We start from the raw sequence: 19,544 nt of genomic DNA on the forward strand, positions 1-19,544 counted from the left end.
GATAGGAGAGGCCACTCTGCCGGGGACCAGGGCTCCTCAGGGAGGTCCTCCTGCTCCCAGGCAGGGTGGGGAAGATGACAGTTGGCAGCCAGGAGGGCTCTTTCTGCCAGTCCAGCGCTAGGAGCTGCAGGAAGTGGCTGCCCCTCTCTGAGCCCCAGGCCCCTCATCTGCGACCTCCGAAGGCTGATCCAGAGAGTTCTGTTCATGCTCATCTCAGTTAGGAGCAAGCCCAGCTCAGGCAGCACTCAGAGCAGAGCGGCTGCCGCCGCCTCTGGCCATCTGTCCCTAATGACTTGTGTGGTCTGCGTCTGTCCCCTGTCTCTCCAGCTCTTTACAAAACCCCACCCAGCCAGGACCGCTGCGGGCAAGCCTTCACCTGGAAAGGATGCCGCCCTGCCTGGGAGCCTGCCCAGCCACCCGCAGCCCTTCTTCTACAACCTGCAGGCACTGAAGCCCTCCCAGGTCACGGTCAAAGGTGACTACCTGGTCTTGCTTTGTTTGGCGCCCTGCCCCAGAGTTGTCCCTTTGGAGGTTCATGGAGCACAGACCCTTCAGGATCTTGGGGTCTGACTTGACATGGCTGTGTCTCTAGTCACAAAAGGGACCTGGGGAGGTCTGCTCCAGAAATGTCCAGAACCATCTCTGTTAGATCCCGACAGACTTACCTGTGTGTCTGAGACACACATTCCTCCTTCATGTATCTCTTTCACGCACAGGCGCACACATGCGTGTGCACGCACGCACGCGCAGGCGCGCACACACACACACACCTCTTTCTCCCTCTCTCTTTCCTGCACACACCCCTCCTCACCTCCAAAGCCAAGCAAGGAATTCCCAGATTCCCCAAGGGAGGGTTGCAGCCTCTGCTTCTTGGTGGTACTCGTATTCATGGTTGCTCCCAAGCCCCCGTGTGGGCCTGCGGCCTTTAGGCAGGTTCATCTGTCCTGAGCAGATAGCCTAGTGGGAGTTCCAGCCCACTGCTTCCTAGAGACACGGTGTGTGTGAGGTCCAATGTCTGCACCACCTGCGGGCTGCTTGGCTTTGGGGAACTCGCACTACATGGGGCAACATTCTGAACTTGTATAAGGACTATAAGGTCGGGTTTGTTGGGGTTTTGTGATGTGTCTTTTTTTTTCCCTTCAAATCCAAGAATAGGGTCTTTGGCACACCCCGCCCCACTAGATAAGGTGTCTGGGAGGGGCAGGAAAGCCAGAGCCCCCAAGGCTCCTGTGGCTTTGTGTCATCACCCAGACAGCCTCAGCCACTGCTCCCCTGGCATCAACCCTTAGAGACACTGAAGACCTGCATGGCCACATGTGAGCTTCATGTATGTGTGAAAGCAGGGGACGAGCTGAGGCCCAGGTTAGGACCAGAGTCTAACACGAGTGAGGCCCTCGGAGTGACGTGCTCTGGCCAGCCAGCGGCGTCTGCCCAGGCTGGTGCTTTGCCAAGTCTGTGTCACCTGCCACAGCTCCTCTCTGGGCCCAGTGATAGTGGGTCTTGTCCTTTGGTGTGTAAGCTCCACCATACTAACTGGGGGGTAGATATGTACCTTTTCTCTCTAGGCTCCGAATCCCCCAAAGGAGCCATTGGCCACATCGTCCCCACGGAGAAGAGCATCCTGGCCGTGGAGAGGAACAAGGTGCTGCTGCCTCCTCTCGGGAACAGGACATTCAGCTGGGGCTTTGACGACTTCAGCTGCTGCCTGGGGAACTACGGCTCTGACAAGGTGGGCGGGCGTGGGGTACGGGCGCGGGCTCAGGGTCTCAGCCCCCATCTGCTGGGGCAGAGGCGGTTAGGAGACGGGCCGGCCCAAAGCAGGCACAGCTGCCCACACCCCACCACTTCCATGTGGCTGTGCCTCCTGCCTGGGAGGGAAGAGTGTTGTACAGCTGGGCTCAGGGCCCTCGGGGCCAAGCCTCCAGCCTGGGTTCCAAGGAGTGGAGCTCACAGGTTCTCAGTGCACACTGTCACCTCAGAGCAGTCTCTGTCACCACCTCGTCACTCAGCTGCATGGAGGCCGTTCAGACTCTCACTCAGCCTGGGTGGGAAGTCAGGGTTCCTCCGGCCCCAGTCGTGGCTCCAAGTCAAAGGACAGTCACTGGGCATTCAGCTGGTGCCAGAAGCCAACCATCTGGCTAGTCTTCCTCCACGCTTACACCGGCCCATCCAGCGAGCTCACTTCTTGCTGTGGCCCTGGCAGCCTCCCAGGCTCCTTGCCTCCCCGCTCTCCCCTCCCACCGTAATTCCCACCCACCGATCACATGCATGAACTCCCTGCCCTCCAAGCCCTCTCTCCCCACCCCCAGACTTCCCTACCACTTCATGAGGCAGCCAGAAACCAGTTCCAGATGTCAGTCCCTCCTGGAAGCTGTCCCTGACCACCTCAGGCTGTTGTTGGCCTCCCCACTCCCTAGAGTATGAGCTCCCTGGGGACAGGCTTGAATGGCCTGGATTTTGTCACCAGAGCCAGCCTCCCAAACAAATGAAGTGCCCCCCCAGTTCCCGTGGCACACAGGGCAGCAGTATCCAGACCTGCCTTTGTCCCTCTGTCACCCTGTCCAGGCTCCCAGCCTTGTGCTGGCCGGGGCACCAGTGCTCATCCCACTTGTATCTTCTAGATCCTAATGACGTTCGAGAACCTGGCTGCCTGGGGTCGCTGTCTGTGTACCGTGTGCCCAGCCCCCACCACGATCATCACCTCTGGGACCAGTGCCGTGGTGTGTGTGTGGGAGCTCAGTATAGCCAAAGGCCGCCCAAGAAGCCTGCACCTCAGGAAGGTATGGTGCCTCAGGCGGGGATGGTGCCGGGGTGCCAGTGGTGAGTGCATGGTCTGGTGTGGGCCAACAACCTGAGCACCGAGAGCCCCGCCTCACTCAGGAGCAGAAAACACAGTGAGGCCCTGGAGGGTGACACACAGCTCTGTGCCACGAGAGAGCCACGGTTTCATGCCCGTGGGGGACTTGACAAGCCCGCAGGTCAGGTACCCCCATGGAGACCCACGCCTCTGGGAGAGATGCCACTTGCATGTGCCACAGAGCCAGGGAAACCAGATTCCTTGTGCTAGAGAATGTTTTTGACCATATGCCAGGGACATGCTTATGCCCACAGCCTCGTTTTGCCTTCACAATAGCCCTGTAAAGTAGGTACTGTTATCATCCAGACTTCACTGCTGGGGGTGGGGAGGAAGCAGGTGCAAGGAAGTTAAGGGACTCGTCCTAGAGGCAGGAATGGAGAGGCTGTTTCAGAACAGAAATGGTTGTGCAGGAAGAGAGCAGAAGCAGGGGCGAGTGGACTCCTTCGGGTCCTGCTTCCGGAATGAGCGCGGCTCTACTAAGAAGCCGAGTGTCCTTACTGTTTACTTAACGACGCCGTACGTTCATCTTACTCCTGTAAAGCACCCACAGTTATGCCCACTTTCTCAGGAGGACACTGAAGCTCAGAGAGAGCAAGTTTGCACTTTCATTTCGGTCGATCTAACTTGAAACCCACGCTTCCTGCTTGTGCACCCTTGAACTTGACTGAGAGTATAAGAGTATGACTCAACTCTAAAAGGCAACTTATGTTTCTATCTGTCTTGTAGTTAGCCATAGAGACCCTAGATAACAAGAAACCCAAAAGAATCAGACAAAACTCACCATGGGTCAGATTTCCTAAACTAAACGTTTCACAGGAACTGATCCTGGGTTCCTCTGGATGCTTTTGCAGCCCCACCCAACACATGGCTGGTGCATGGTGGGCTCTCAGTGAACGTGAAGAGAAGTCAGTGTTGAGGGGGCTGATGAACGCTGCAGGGGCAGTGGTACCTGCTGGAGGGGTTGGGGGGGGCAGCAATGTGGGCCAAGTGCAGGCTGCCTTCACCAGACTCTCCAAGGTGGTCCTCCAAAGCCAACCTCGGAGCACCCTGCTTTTTCATGTTTTCATAGCATTTTGGGTTTCCCAGCTCTTTCCATGAATTGCAGTCAGGGGGCTGGGTTCTAATTCCAGACCTAAATAAAGAGCCTGTGCATTCCTTTGTGGAGCATTCCCCTGGCCAAGGCACCACTGTGGGGACAGCCAGAGATCCAGCCTGAGGGCAGAACTGTCCATGGCAAGTCAGGGAAGGGGGCTCCCCTTGCTGCTCCGAGGTCCCTTTTAGAAATGAAGATGAACTGTAAAAGCCCCGGTATCGACAGCCTAAAAATGTCATTCATCATCCTCTCCTAGTTATAAATCAATAGGGAAAGGGATAGAGAATCCCACCCGCTCTTATCTCCTAGGTGAGCTAGAACACTTTCTCATTTACCTGTAGGGGCTGACATGGCCTTGGGGATCCCCCCAAGACCCCCAGCTGCTCAGTGAAGGGATCTGTCCCTGACTTGTTGACAAAACCATCATTAAATAGTTTCATAAACTGTTTTTTAAGCGTTTTTTAAAGATTCTACAACACTAAAGACAAATTTCAAATTCACTTCAAAGTCAAGCAGTTCTCTCTAATTCCTCTAAAAGTTTTCATTGTTGCTCCTGCCCTCCCCAGATATACATATTTATACCATTCTGATCATTGTGCAGATATGTTTATTCCATCTTCGCCCAGCCTATCCAATTGGTTCTGCTTTTCCACAGTCTCTATAATTTACATTTCAATTTTCCATATTATTCCATTTCCATAAAATTACATCTCAGTTGTTTTGTTATGTCTAGCGCACCACAGTTTAATAAACCATTTCTTCTGAAACTAGACAATTACATTACTCCCACATTTTAACTATTTTAAAGAGTGCTGTGGAAAACAACTTATACAGATTGCTGTTTGCTTCTGATTAATTGTTTCCTTAAAATAAATTTCAAGAAGTAGAATTACCAAGCAGGGACATAGTGCTTTATCTCCAGTGGTCCCGTAGCTTTTCCGTGCCACCGATGACTCCGCGTGCCTGTTTTGCCACAGGTGTCCAGCATGAGCAATTATTTCTCAACGATTTTATTTTATTTATTTTGTGCTACTTTAGTTAGGTATGATGATATTGTGCAGTTATTTTAATTGGCCGCGGAGACAGGTACAGCTGTAGTCCCCTCCCCACCCCGCCCCTTTATTCTGGTTTCACTTCCTGTGGTTTCTGTTACCTGCCGGTCAGCTGTGACCTGGAAGCAGATGCTCCTCCTTCTGACTCATTGTTAGGAGGTTAGTAGTAGGGTAACACCGTGTCATGGTGCCTGTGTCATTCCCCTCATGTCATCTTATCAACTCACATCAGCACAGGAAGGGGGGAGTACAGGGTCTGATAAGATTTTTCAAGACAGAGAGGCCACATTTGCATAACTTTTATTACAGTATATTGTTATCACTATCTGATTTTATTATTAGTTATTGCTCTTCATCTGTTGCTGTGCCTAATCCATAAGTTAAATTTTTTCATAGGTATGTATGTATAGGAAAACAAAAACACAGCAGACATAGAGCTCAGCATCTGCTGAGGGGGACTACTGTTTTCTGAGAAAACAAAAGAGCCAGTAGGGAACACATTTAAATCTGCTGCCCTCTTCACTGATTTCCCTAGCCTTTCCCAACAGCGGTGGCTGAGTGCCTGAAGTGGGAGACAGTAAGCCTGATGTGGGTGGGCCATGTCTGCACGCAGGCTGGTCCCCCTCACTCTTGGGTGCCTTCCCTCAGAAAGCAGCAGACTTTGCTCCATTAATGGACAGCACGCACGTGGGCCCTTGGGCTCAGAGTTTCTCCTTCTGAATCCCCTGCCCTGACTCCAGAATCCCCCGGCTTACAAGCTTTGGAGTCACCATGTCCCCTGCAGTCAGAACTTAGTCATCAGAGCTCTGGGCAAAGCCTCTGCTTTTCTCTTCATTTAGACAGCTTCCAGTTTCCTAAGATGACCCAGTCCCTCTTCTGTGGGTCACAACCAGAACCTTGCCAGCACAAGCTGCTTAGTGCCACATTAGGACCTATTAGAAACAAACAGGGATCCTTGGCAGAACTTTTAATTGCAGTGTCCAGGCAAAGTGACAGCTTTGAATAATGAAGCTCAGCCTCATTGACCCAAATGAGCGAGCAGTCATCTGTCCTGAGGGTGGAGGTTTACCTCTAGGTAAGCCAGGGTAATCACCTTTCAGAATGCCACCTCTGCACTTCTCTGACTGATTCCAGAGGACGGCAGCACAGGAGCACGCAGGAGCTCTCAGATCAGGCTTACCTGGCAGCTTCTGGGACGGTTGTGATGGAAACCACACTGTTGCCAGCAGCAGTGGGCCTGGGGGCGTCGGGTCACCCCAGCTCCTCTGCCATGCATCCCCGGGAGCAAGGGCTCTGCCTTTATCTGAATACGCGAGCGTCTATAAGCCAGGCCAGAAGCAGCACAGGCCAACCTGAGGGCCAGGACCAAGTTGCCAAGTGGCCAGACGTGCTATGAACCCAGACCCATCACACATGAAAAGTGACATGTTTTTTCACTGTGACCTGACCTCCCTGCCTTCTTCCCATTTTAGCAGGCAGATGCACTTTGTTTCTGAGGCTCCCTTGGTGTGATGCCCAAACTTGAGCATGGAAGAACATTTCCTGGAAGACTTATGAGAACCCAAGTTTTGGGGCCCCAAACCCAGAGTTTCTGATTCAGTAGGTCTTAGATAGAGCCCAAGAATGTGTATTTCTAATATCTGGGTACATGCACCTGGTTGGAAGGCCACATTTTGCAAATCAGTGTCCTTTCATATGACTGACATATGTCCTTTCATATGACATGACAGATGCAAGACAAGTGCAGGTGAGCACACAGCAAGAGGGTGCTACTGGCCTGTGTTTCACTTATGACAAAAGGACTGCAGATCCTGGCTGGGCCTCAGCACCCAGAGATGAATGGGACTGAGCTGAGAGGCCAGCATGGACACACGCACATGCACACTCACACAGGCAGGAGTACACAAACCATAGACCTTGGAATCACAGAATCACCCTGAATCTCTGTTTCACCCTCTGGGACCCAACAGTGAAAGGGAGGGCTGGATATCTCCATAAGTAGCTGGATTGAAGGTCCCTCTCATACCTGTGGGTCTGCCTCTTGTCCCCAGGCCTTGTATGGACACACCCAGGCTGTCACATGCCTGGCAGCGTCGGTCACCTTCAGCCTCCTGGTCAGTGGCTCCCAAGACTGCACCTGCATCCTGTGGGACCTGGACCACCTCACCCACGTGGCTCGCCTGCCCACCCACCGAGAGGGCATCTCTGCTCTCGCCATCAGTGATGTCTCGGTACGGCCCTGTCTCCTCGATGTCCGGGAGCCTGCCTCGCAGCGTGGTGTAGTGCCCCAAGGGAAAACCCGGGGACAAAGAGAGGCTGACCCCCCAAGAATGTGGAGAGGCTCCCGGATGTGTGGAGTATTCTTTACTCAGGCAAAGTGGAGCCCTCAACATGTGCAGCATCTCAGGCTAGATTTTTTTTTTCTGTTTTTATTTTATTTCCCTCAGGGGGATGGGGGTTGTGGGTCGTGCGGGTGGTGGGAAGTGTCTGTTCTTGCACAGGCATGAAGTTGGCTTTGGTAAGAGATCTGTTCGGCTTGACTAATTCAGCTCAGTGACGGCAAACCAGTGTTAATTCAGCAGGTGCTTCTAGTCTCCGTAGCAAGAAGTGCTTCTGCTTTGTCCCTCCAAGCTGGCTGCCATAGATGAGCCTGTCAGGAACATGTGTGTGTGAGAGAGAGAGAAATATTTGCCTAAACCTCAGTGTGGAGTTTCTCACAGGCTGGTATCCCCATTTTAGGGCATGGGGTTCCCTAAGAATTCAAAGCCTCTGCATCTACTCACAGAAACACCCAGATCAGTGCACGGACAGAATGAGCAAGGGGATAATAGAAGGAGGGGAGATGATCGAGAAGGCTCCTGGTACCAATTTTAGTCAAAAATGATCTCCATGTAGGCCTGATCCAGGATGAATGTTGCATGGGCAGATAGAGGATGGATGGATGGATGGATGAATAGGTATGTGAGTGGATGCATGTTGGGTGAATTAGTGGGCAGATATGTAGATGGGCAGATAGAGCGTGGGTGTGTGAATGGATAGATGGGTGGATAATGAGTGAATGGATGAATTGGGGGATGTTTAAGGAAGGGAACCAAACCCTGATCTGAGAGAGCATAAAACCCATAAATAATGTTTTCTGTCCTTAGAGAAGACTTAACATCAGGACAACAACTTGTTGACTTCAACTTGTCCTGCTGGGCCCGGTGCTGGGTACTGGACAGAGATATATCAGATATGGTCATTGGCCTCAAGAAGACTCTATATCAAAGAATTCAGGAAAGGACATGATGGACCCCAGTCCAGGGAGCTATGGAGGGGCACTGAGTTCCCTACATCCCTTTGGTGGTTAGGGAAAGGCTCAAAGGCATGGCTCCAGCTGGTTTATGTCGTTTTGGTAACAGTGACCACCACATCATTGGCTGTAACATAGACAAGGACTTAAGAAGAAAACTCTCAGCATAAACATTACAGGAGATTAAATGGGGACATTTTTCCTCAGAAATTCCCTTCAGAGGGACACTGTCCAATTTTATGATCCATATACAATCATCCAAACCGCTTTCCTCACCCTCCACCAGTGATATGCTGATTTTCTTCATAGATACAGGGCTGGCCAGCCAGGTCCCATGTCCAGAGCCAGGGGCAGACTCCAAGCTAGGTCTTCTATGCTAGCCAGTATATGGTCAGTGAGAGGGCTCTGGGAGGAGCCCAGAGGGTGAGCCAGCCAGCTTGTGTCAATGAAAGCAGTATCCAAACATGTGATTGCAATAGGAAAATCACCAGGAATCTGCAGTGTGTGAAAACACAGCAGATCTAAGAGCCAAGATCTAAGATCTAAGATCTAACAGTGCTTTGGTGTGTGAAAACACAGCAGATCTAAGAGCCAAGATCTAAGATCTAAGATCTAACAGTGCTTTGGTGTATAAACTCTGGCAGAGCAAGGGGCAGCTGGGCAGGCAGTGACCCCAGCATGGAGTAAAGCCAACTCTCACGGTTGCAGGGCACCATTGTCTCCTGTGCGGGAGCCCACTTGTCTCTATGGAATGTCAATGGACACCCCCTGGCCAGCATCACCACTGCCTGGGGCCCTGAAGGAGCCATAACCTGCTGCTGCGTGCTGGAGGGGCCAGCATGGGACACAAACCATGTCATCATCACTGGGAGTCAAGACGGCATGGTTCGGGTAGGTGTGTCTTGGGCAGAATGAAAGCATGGTACAAGAAAGTGTTTTTCTCTGTTTTGCTCACTTCCTCCAAGAGTCTAAATGTATAGGCTGCATTTGAAACCACAAGCCATGCCAGACCAGGTCTCCATAGCAAGTGAGGACAAGGGCAAGGCCCACTCCTAGCAAAAAGTAAATAAATAAATTCATATATATAGAATTTTATATACACATATACTTATGTAATGAAACACGTAATGTCACAAGATGTGAGAGCTGAATGGTCAAATGCACAAGAACATAGCCTAGTGCTGAAAAGAAATATTTGGGCCATCCATTCACACACTTGGCTATCCATCCACCCACTAATTCTGTTCTTCACCCACTAGTCCATCCAGCTGTTTATGTCTATACTTTCCATCTACCCATCCATTCCTCCATCTACCTATCCATCTGTCCAATAATACAACTACCTACCTACCCAACTATTTATCTCTCTGCCATTTCTTCTTTCTTTCCTTCCTTCCTTCCTCCCTCCCCCGCCCCCATCCCTCCCTTCCTTCCTTTGTTCTTATGTCTCTATCCAATCATCTTTCCTTCTATATATACATCCGTTTACCCATGAATCCATCTATCCACCCACATGTCTGTTCATCTATCCGTGTATCCATCCGCTAATTCTGGCTCTGTGCCGAAATCTTCATACAAGCCATAGGGGACACACAAATCAATGGTAATAGGCCCTTACCTTCAAGACGCTCATATCCTAGAAGAGAAGACAAACAGAAAATACCTGTATGCAGCCCATGATATGACCAGGATAATCAGAGTGTCATGGATCCTCTGAGGCAGGCCATGGCGAGGGAGAGCCCCAAGAAACCAGGAAGAGAAGGAAACAAACACTGAGGTGTGAGGATTAGCACAGGAAGAACAAGGTAATTTTTCTGAGACTGACAGGAAAGATGAAGGAATAAGTAAATATAAGGAATAATTCAGAGGCTTCCTCAAGAAACTGTCAATTGAATTCCACAGTTTATGAAAGGAAATGTCAACTGAATGCTACAAGGTGTTCAGGAAAAGGCCCATTGAATTCTACAAATGGTTATGATATCTTCCTGTGTGCCAGCAAGAGACAAGACTGAGGAAGGCCCCTCAAGAAGCCCTGTCTGTGGGCTCTCAGGGGTACATGGTCTCTGCAGAGAGCAGGGTGTCTTGGGCTAGCCAGAACATGAGGAAGCCAGCGAGGGCTGGGCTTGGTGGGGCGTGATCCATGCTGTGGGTCAGTCAGAGGAGCCCGGGCTGTCTGAGCAGCAGGTGCATTTCTTCCACAGGACCCCAAGTTGTGAGTGGGAGTCTTTCATACACTCGGCCCTCATTCATCCAGGATGGTCATGGAGCTCCTGGGATGGCCCGGGGCGGTGTTAGGCCTAGTGTGGAACTCACAGAATCATTAAAGGAGGCTTGTCCTTGTCCTTTGGCTACAGAACTTCCAGACTTTGCTAGTGAGAAGCCCTACGTGGTCAGCCTGAGGACACTCACAGGAGGGCTTGGGACCAAGAGCCAGACACAGATGGGGAGGCCTAGCTGCTGAGTGGTGAGGGAGGCCTCCAGGGATGGCGGCCATGGGATAAGAGGGCATTAGCTGAGTAAAATGGCAACCAGCTCGCTTCGGAGTCTCATCCCTACAGCTGAGGTCGAGGGCAGAGGTCCTGTCACAAGAGTGCGGAGTGAACCCACCAAGCGGCAGCTGTGCTTGGCTGAAGCCTAAGTAATTTCTCCCAGAGAATACATTAGTCCTGGAGGTGAAAAGGGCCATGCTCCTGCTCCTTCCCTCAGAGACTCCCTCAGAGTCCCTTGGATGAGAGGCACACACCTGCAGACAGCATCATTTCTCCAGCCAGAAAGATGTTCTTTTTGTCTCTTTTCTGGGCAGATTTGGAGGACCGAGGACATGAAGACATCTGTTCCCGGGCTGGCAGCCCCAGAGGAGCCCTCAACTCCACCTCCAAGCCCTAGAGGTACCTGCCTGGCTGAGGGCGTGGGACATGCTTGCCTTGCTCAGTCTTCCCTGTCCTCTCTCTCCCATCCTGTAGCACAGTCAGGCCTGTGAGCCCAGGGAAGCCATCGAGTCTGTCTGGATGTTGCCAGGTTGGGGGGACAGGGCCATTAATTGCAAGCTGCTGGTGGGATGTGAAGCATCGTGGAGAAGTCCTGTTGCATCCTGGTCCCATGATGCAGGGACCAGTGAGCTCTGCGCTGCTCCTCAGACGTGAGAGCAGTGGAAATGGTGACTGTCAGGAGCCCGTGAGCTTCAGAGCGGGGAGAGTAGGGGACACACCTTGCAGAGCTCAGTTAGATGTTCTCCATCTGCCTGAATGACCCTTCAATCCCAAACTCACCAGCCCAGGGTCTGGGTCCAAACACCTACTTGCCTAGACAGCCAGGCTACAGACAGGAGCAAGAAGGGGACAGGGATAGGTCTTGCCATATGCCTAGGGAGATGAAGTGGTTCCATAGTGCCCTAGCGTGCCCTGTGGATCCTGGCTTAACCCACCCAACTCTATAGCAAGCCCTTCAAATTGGGTCTTGGTGCCCTCTGCATAAATATCACCCAGAAGCCTTATTAAAAATGTAGATCCACCTTAAACTCCAGAAAACGATGGGTATTGTTAGATTTCCTTATCCAACAGGTCCCCAAGTAAATGGGGTGTGCACCAAAGTAAGAGCACAACTTTTCTGGAGCCCTCTTTGGGTTGTGGCAGATGGGACGGAGGTAGGGGAATCTTCTCTCTCTCTCTTGCTATCATGGCCACTTGGTACCACCACCAGTCTGGCTGCCATTACAGAACTCAGAGGGAGAGGACTGGCCAGGCTTACCATGGTGCACACTTGCCATACATTCTCTTATTTGTCACAGCAGTCATGTAAGGTCGATTTTGCTATGACACCTCCGTGTAGGATAAGGAAATTGAAGCACAGAGAGGCTTAGTAACTTGCCCAAAGTTATATGACTACTACTCTTCAGACTCAACCAACCTCAGACTAACTTCACACCGCCAGACTAACCTCGACTGCAAATCTTGCCACACATTACCGACAAAACCATCCCCTGACCACAGGCACAAAGGTCACCATCGAAGCCATCACCTCCTTCTCTTCTACCCCAGCTATCCCCATGGCCCCCACCATCAGCTCCTCCAATGCAGCAAACCTTTCTTAGCTCTGTATTCATCGAAGATTTTGGCACAGAACTGAGACATCTTTCTCGGTGTCCATGACGAAAGGAAACATGTTACCATGAAGGGATTCTCCTGTCATCCTGAGTCCCTCTGTTTAGCTCTGCATCCCAGGACCCATGGTCTTTCATGGGAGAGAATTTTCCAGAGTTCTGAGGGCTGTCTTCTGAAAAGAGTAGGCATTTTCAGTTAGTTCATTTCTGGAATGTACTCCACACCTTCTTGAACCATTAGTCAGCCATTTATGGTTTTTTTCTTCACACAAGCACACACAGACATCTCATCAGCCCTTACGAGGTCCCACGCTCTGCCCTGGGAATCCTTTCCTTCAAAGTAAGGCCATCCGGGAACACTTGTCAATAATCTGGGCTGCCCAGACCAGCGACCTCACGAGGATCTACCACCACATTCACTTCATTGTTCCTAGTATCTCAAGGGTCCTTTGGGACTATAAGGAATCAGTCCATCTCAGCTTAAAAAGGAAGATGTGTGGGGCTGGTGCATTTTAAGAAACTAACAGCACTTCCTTGGAGAGCAGGGGCCAAATGTCCTCCCCACTGCCACGCACGTGGAAGAGAGCTAGCACAGGATCCTTATTCTCTGCCCATGCACAAGTGCGTGGTACACCTGCCCGAGGGCATGCTAGTTCAGGCTCAGGCGCTACTGGAGCTATGGAGGCCCAGTGAGGAAAGATCCACTCCCCCGACCCAGCCACCCAGGCCCAGTGAGGAAAAGGTAGATAAGTGGATGCCTGAACAGAATGCTGGGTGAATGGAAGGACAGATGAACAAAGGGCACCTCAGAGACTTTCTGCTGGTTCTTGAAGTGCCAGCATATTTATGGATGTCTACTCACATGGATGTCTACTCAGGATCAGCAGTTGTGCTGAGATTGTGCTCATTGGGAATGGGGTCCAGAGCAATGGGAAGTGAGATAAAAAGCAGGAGACAAGGCTCTGGATCTGGCTCTGTCCCCAGTAGCTTCTCTGTCCCTCAGTTTCCCCCGCCCCATCAGCTGGAGATGTTCCTACACCCTAGTAGGGAGTAGAAAAATATTAGAGAATGAGAAAAATGAGAGCAGAAAAATAATAGGACATAGACAAGAATCTACTCAACAAAATGCAGGTCATCCTTGCAATTTTCACATGCTTGTAAGAGCCTTCCTGACTCGTATACCAGCTGATGACATTAGGGAGCTCACAAGACAGTTTCAGGCTGCCAAGACCCACCCCCACCCCCCGACCCAGCCATCCAGGCCCAGGCCCACATCTTTCCCTGCCATTTGTCCTGCCCTGACTGAGGTCACTGCTGTCAAATAGAATTATGTGCCAGGGCTGTGATCACAGTTCAAGGGAGGATTCAGGTGAAATGACATGAGGGCACTGGCACATTGTTGAAAACCAGGCGAGCCACGGTATGGAGCTAGAACGTCCACATGCAGGCTTACAAACGTAAGCCAGTAGAAGTCTTGCTGTTCTCAAAACATCGCTTGAAACGGTTTTGCTGGAAAGTGACAGTTCTGGGTGTGCACAGATATTGGCACACGTGTCCTGTTGGTGTGGATATCGCTGCATCCCTTAGATGCTGTAAGGGGCAAGAGAGGGGATCTTTGAAGACATTAAGGATGCTGCATTTGTGCCCAGATGTAATCTAATTTCTGCCTGGGATTCATTTATTTGTCATTTGAAGCGAGGACCAACCCCGGGGAGCACAATTCATTTTAGGAATCACCCCGTAGATTTTGACTTAGTCTGGCACATAAAAAGTGCTAGAGGAGGGCTTGTTGTCTGGACTTCTGCACAAACACAAAAGGCACATGCATTTCCCAGGGCCTGGGAAGAGGTCCCCTCGGCCCAGCTGGGGCAGCAGCAGCAGCATCTTCCCGCCCGGCCTCCGAGGGGCCTCGCGGGGATGGACACAGCTGATGTCTCTCCACCTCACCCCTCCATGCTGAAGGAATTACTGTCTGTCCCCAAATGCAGTCATGAAAATGAGTGAAGTAACAATCATCGAGTTATATTTTTTGAAAAAACGTTCTCAGCATTTAATTATTGGTTGTGGCGTGAGAGGATTTAGATAAGTTGATAATGCCGACTTTATGTAATTTATTTTTACTAGGCAATTACGGGCTGCATTACATCCTGGCAGCAAGGTATTGTGGGGCATCTTATTAAGCATAAAGCCAGTAAACACTGATGAACAATTTTGCTGAACTAGGCATGCAATTTAGAAAGCAATAATACACAAATCCAATTTGGTACACAATGGATACCGCGGCCCGTCAGCACATGTAACTATCACAGGCTGCAAATTAAATTGGGACGGCCCTTTTTGCAACAGCACAGGCCAAGATTAAATATATTTTCCCCCTCAATTTAACAAGTTGCTGACCACAAATATAAATACGTGTTTATGCGTTTGTGGCCCTGCATGTGGACACACACGTGCCTGTGTGTGAGGCCACTCAGGGTTTCGGGTGACCCTCTTGCCGTGATCCCCACAGGTCACAGGTGGGAGAAGAATCTTGCCCTGTGTCGAGAGCTGGATGTCAGCCTTGCCTTGACCGGGAAGCCCAGCAAGACCAGCCCTGCGGTGACAGCTCTGGCGGTGTCCAGGTAACCAAGGCCTGGCTTCTTCAGGCCTCCAGCAGGGGGCGCCAGAAAAACCCCTTGGCTCTAGGCTCCGGTTCCCAGGCCCTGGGAGGTGGCCTCCGTACCATAGGAATCGGGGAGGGCCCCTAAGGCACAAGAGGCAAACGAGGTGCCCGGGTAGGGCCCTAGGACATTTTTTTAACACACGCATGTTCTTGCTTGCTCTCTCTCAAATATCCGTGAACTCATAAAGAAACCGTAAAGGTAAAAGTATATGGTTTTGTAGTTTCATGCCGTAGAAGGACTTTTTTCCTGAGGCCCACTACCGATTATAACATTTGGTGTGGTGATGATCCTACATCATTGAAAAAAGAAAATGCCCTTTGAAAGCTCCAAGCCAATGTAGAATGGCCAAGTGTCAGACACTACCCTTGATAGACATTATTTTATTCTTGCCAAGGCAGTAAGGGGTGCTTACCGTCATTAATCCATCCCACACAGCAGGGAGTGTAGCCTCAGGAGGCCATGGGCCTTTGTGAACTGCTTCCCTTCTTCCCTCACTGCCCTGGAGTGGTGGCTCGGGGTCCATGGTGGTGGGAAGCACTCAGTTCTAGAAGCCAGACTGAAGTGAGGTGGGCCAGGGGAGACCATGGGCAAAGGGACGGAGAGTGCAGAGCCCTAACTCTTTGCTGGAAAACTTGCCATTTGTTTGTTTGGGGGAACCAGCTGTGTCTTCATAGGATAACAGGCACACCTGGAGATGCTGGAGAGAAAAGTCTGGGCTTCACCCTGCCTCTTGGAGCCTGGACATCATGGAGTGTCCCCCACAAAGTCACGAGGGAGGCTACAACTAGCGTAGTTCAAAAGTCCCCCTCCCCCACAGTCAAAACATTCTCCTGTTCTCCCAGCACCCCCACCCCTGCCTCAGGTGGAGGCCAGGTGCATGTCCCATGGGGTCCTGGACTGAACCCCCTGTGTCGCAGTCTCCTGAGGGTTGGCTGGGATAAGTGGGACTCACAGGCTTGGCTCTAACACTCCTATCTATTCATTCTCTTCCCAAGAAACCAGACCAAACTCCTGGTCGGCGATGAGAAGGGGAGAATATTCTGCTGGTCTGCAGAAGGGTAGGAAGAAAGAGACGGCGGAGGTCTGGCCCAGCGGCATGTGTCCTGCGAGGCAGCAGCACCCCGTGAATGCAGGCTGACTCAGTCCCTGGGGCGCAGGGAAGTCTCCCCCAAGGAAGGGGCTGCTGGCCCTCAGAGCTGCACACCCTGAACTTCTCCACGGCCTGTGGGACTTTGGCCTTGGATTGTCCAAGGACGCGCTCTACAAAAAGGAGTCGCACCTGGGAGCCTGGGAGCAGTGATCTGGAAACCGTGACTCGCTCACAAGCTGCCCACAAACTCATGAGACTCACCTTTTCAAAGAGCTAATAGGGTCACTTCCTGGAAACTAATGGGAATACTGGATTGTCTTTATTTTATTAAAACAACTATTTTCCAGAAGCAAGAGGGCTCGTGAATATAAAATCACCCCCCTTTTCCACTCAGATGTTTCCTCCCAGACCTAGAAATGTAGGGAGGCCCCAGGGACGCACAACCCGCCCAAAGTTTTCTCAGGCCCTCCTGTCTCCCTCCATGGAACCTGGCGCTCTTGCAGGCTTGCCTGCCGGACAGGAGCTCAGGGGGAGCGCGGGGCCATGTTCAGGAGGCCTACTTCTGTGACATGGAGGAAGGGGTGCTTCTGAGGTCCATTGGGCCCCTCCCTGGGTGAGAAGGGCCTGTGTCTGACCCCAGGGCCAAGGATCACACTGCCTCCGGCGGCACTCTTCGCAGACAGCCCATTTGCAATCCCCTCATCAGTCTGGGGCTGCACCGGAGGACCATAAATTGAAGAGCAGAGAGCACCACTCCCCAGGAAGGCAAGAAGCAGGGTCAGAAATATCAAGGCTGGGGCTGCTGTCATGTTTCAAAACACCATTCATCACATTTTCCCAGGGCTGAAAGGTCTGCTGGCCCAAAGGCTGTCTTGGGCTCATTGACTTGACAAACACATCCTGAACCGATGCCTTTTGCTTCCCCAGATCACTGGGAAAGGAGGGGGGATGGCGTCAGGTCTTATTGTTGGAGTCTTGGGACTAAGATGTCTGAGCAGACAAATGTGACTTGAGGAGGAACGCTGAAGAGACGGACACCCTGTGCCCTAGGTAGGCCCCGGGTGATACTGTGGCTCTTGCAGTCGGCTCAGGCTGCCAGGATACAGTGTCGCAGGCTGGGTGGCTTAAACAGAAAGGCTTTGCACAGTTCTGGAGCTGGGAAGTTTAAGATCAGGGTGTCGGCCCAGTTGGTTTCTTCTGGGACGTCTCTCCCCACCTTGTAGATGGTTGTCTGCATCTTCACATGGATCTCCTCCTGTGTCTGTGTCCTAACCTCCTCTTCTTATAAATATACCAGTCATGTTGGATTTTAAGGTCCATCCTCATGACCTCATGTTACCTTAATTACCTCCTTAAAGATGTTATTTCCAAAAACTGTCACATTCTGAGGTCCTTGGGATCAGGACTTCAGCCGATGAACTTGGCCAGGATGCAGTTCAGCCCAGAAGGAGGCGGCTCTGGAACAAAGCTTGGGAAGGCAGCTGTGAGTCAGCCATGAGCAGGTGGAGAATGAGACGTTGCCAGAAGAGAAGACCGCGCCGGCAAAGGCACAGGGCAGGCCAGGCCAGAGCTAGAAAGAGCCAGCCGGCAGAGCGAGAAGACCACGCGGAAGCTAGGAGCAGGAGGGGCTGTCACCTCAGGCAGCCTAAGTCCTTTCCCCTGTATCCCCACTTCCTGCCAACAGCAGCCTCAGTTTCTCTGTCTATAAAATGGGGCTACCTAACAACTTGTCATGGGGTTCAAGTCATATCTGTCTATTTTACGGAGGGCTGAAGAGGACAACAGGTGGCCTGTCCTGACATGATGTAGTAGATCACTGATTCAGTCACTCACCTGTGTCTTCTCCTGCTGAGCCAAGCCCCGTGCCAGGGTCCTGGGGACAGAGAACATTCTGCCTGTTCCCAGAGAGGTTCCCTGCCTGGGCTGGGGAGAGGCACAGAGTGAGCATGACGGGAAGCATGCTGTGCGCCCAGAGGTCTCTCAGGCTGGAGCAGGGATGTTCACACAGGAGACCATTGCTTCAGGAACATCCTGGAATGCAAGCCCACCTCTTAGTTTCTGGGTCCCTCCCAGAGCAGAAGCCCACGTCCACATGTTTAACAGTTTCCCAGGCCGTGCTGATGTGGGGCCTAGAGTGCCCACTTGGAGACATTCTGGAGCAGACAGAGACAGGACCCAGCAGGGGTGGAGGCCTTTGCCCTCTGCTGCCTACGCTGCCATCTCAAGACAAGTGCTGATGGGCTTCCCTGACCTCTGAGGTCAGGGACCCCCGTGTTCCACTGGCTTTCACTGGCTCAGCAGAGACAGTGGGCATGCCCAGTGCTCGCCCAGTTGAGCTCATCCCCATGACAACTACTTAATAGCTGTGAGGCCAGGGGCACCTGGCGGGCACAGTCGGTTGAGCATCTGACTCCTGGTTTTGGCTCAGGTCATGGTCTCGGGGTCCTGAGGTTGAGGCCCCCTCGGCTCCGTGCTCAGCAGGGAGTCTGCTAGAGATTCTCTCTCCTCTCCCTCTCCCTCTGCCTCTGCTCCTGCTCACACATGCGAGGCTTTCTCTCTCTCTCTCTCTAAAAATAAAAAAATAAATCTTTAAAAAAAAAAAAGGAAAAAACTGCGAGACCAACACCCATCTTCCCAACCCCACCACTGCGAAGACAGAGAGCTCCCACACTCCCATCCTGGGAAAGTCTCAGCTCTGCTCGCTATTCCAGATAAATGCTCCTTTCCCACCCATTCATCACAGTAATGCTCACCCTGACCTTTGGTTTTCCATCTCCGCTGAGAGCCCAGGGAAGGGAATTCAGAGCAATGGACCTCCCTCTCACGGCAGACAGGACGGCAAGGCTTTCAGTCCAGTCTGCAAAAGTGAAGATCAGCATGTGCATTTCAGTCAACGCTTTGGGAGACAGCTTTACCCACCGTGGGTCCCAGCAATGCTTGAGCCGTGCCCACCTCTCTATCTGGACAGGCTTAGGCTCACCTGTGACATACTTACCCTAAAAACTCTTCATTGCTTATCAGAAGTTCAAATTCAACCACTTGTATTTGTATTGATTAAGTCCCAGTGCCCTGCTCCCTGGAACTCCAAGAGGCAAGGAAGGATGGTGGCCGGCCCAATGACCCTACACGCCCACAGTGCTCAGTGCGTTGTGGTGGATTGCTTCTGTGAATTGCTAGAACCCAGTGGAGGGACTGCCAGGGGTTCTTTGTGCCACCAATCATGTTTCCTCTGTCCCTCACTCTTGGTGGGTATACCCTGACCTTCCAGTTTTGTCCCTGTGTGCGCTGGAGTCCACGTGGGACAGAAGCTACCTCCCCCAGGCTCTGCCAGCAGCTGGGAGCCAAGCCCTGAGCACCCAGTCTCGGGGCTGCCGAGAACTCAGAGATTGGATTTGGCC

General features: G+C 51.8%; 1 protein-coding gene across 3 annotated transcripts in view; it reads left to right on the forward strand.

Moving 5' to 3' along the window:
* WDFY4 (WDFY family member 4) overlaps positions 1–16,495 on the forward strand; it is a 281,403-nt gene extending 264,908 nt beyond the window's left edge. For 2 of the 3 annotated variants that reach the window (XM_059397992.1, XM_059397993.1), the window contains exons 55-62: positions 328–475; positions 1,545–1,729; positions 2,622–2,780; positions 7,054–7,233; positions 9,003–9,185; positions 11,098–11,182; positions 14,903–15,014; positions 16,052–16,495. In XM_059397992.1, the coding sequence (XP_059253975.1) occupies positions 328–475; positions 1,545–1,729; positions 2,622–2,780; positions 7,054–7,233; positions 9,003–9,185; positions 11,098–11,182; positions 14,903–15,014; positions 16,052–16,118 (1,119 nt within the window). In that variant the 3' untranslated portion in view covers positions 16,119–16,495. The remainder of the gene's footprint in view (positions 1–327; positions 476–1,544; positions 1,730–2,621; positions 2,781–7,053; positions 7,234–9,002; positions 9,186–11,097; positions 11,183–14,902; positions 15,015–16,051) is intronic. The other variant, XM_059397994.1, reaches the window with a different exon arrangement.
* The last annotated feature ends 3,049 nt before the right edge of the window (positions 16,496–19,544 follow it).

This window comes from Mustela nigripes, chromosome 4, assembly GCF_022355385.1.
Source record: "Mustela nigripes isolate SB6536 chromosome 4, MUSNIG.SB6536, whole genome shotgun sequence".
NCBI lineage: Eukaryota > Metazoa > Chordata > Mammalia > Carnivora > Mustelidae > Mustela > Mustela nigripes.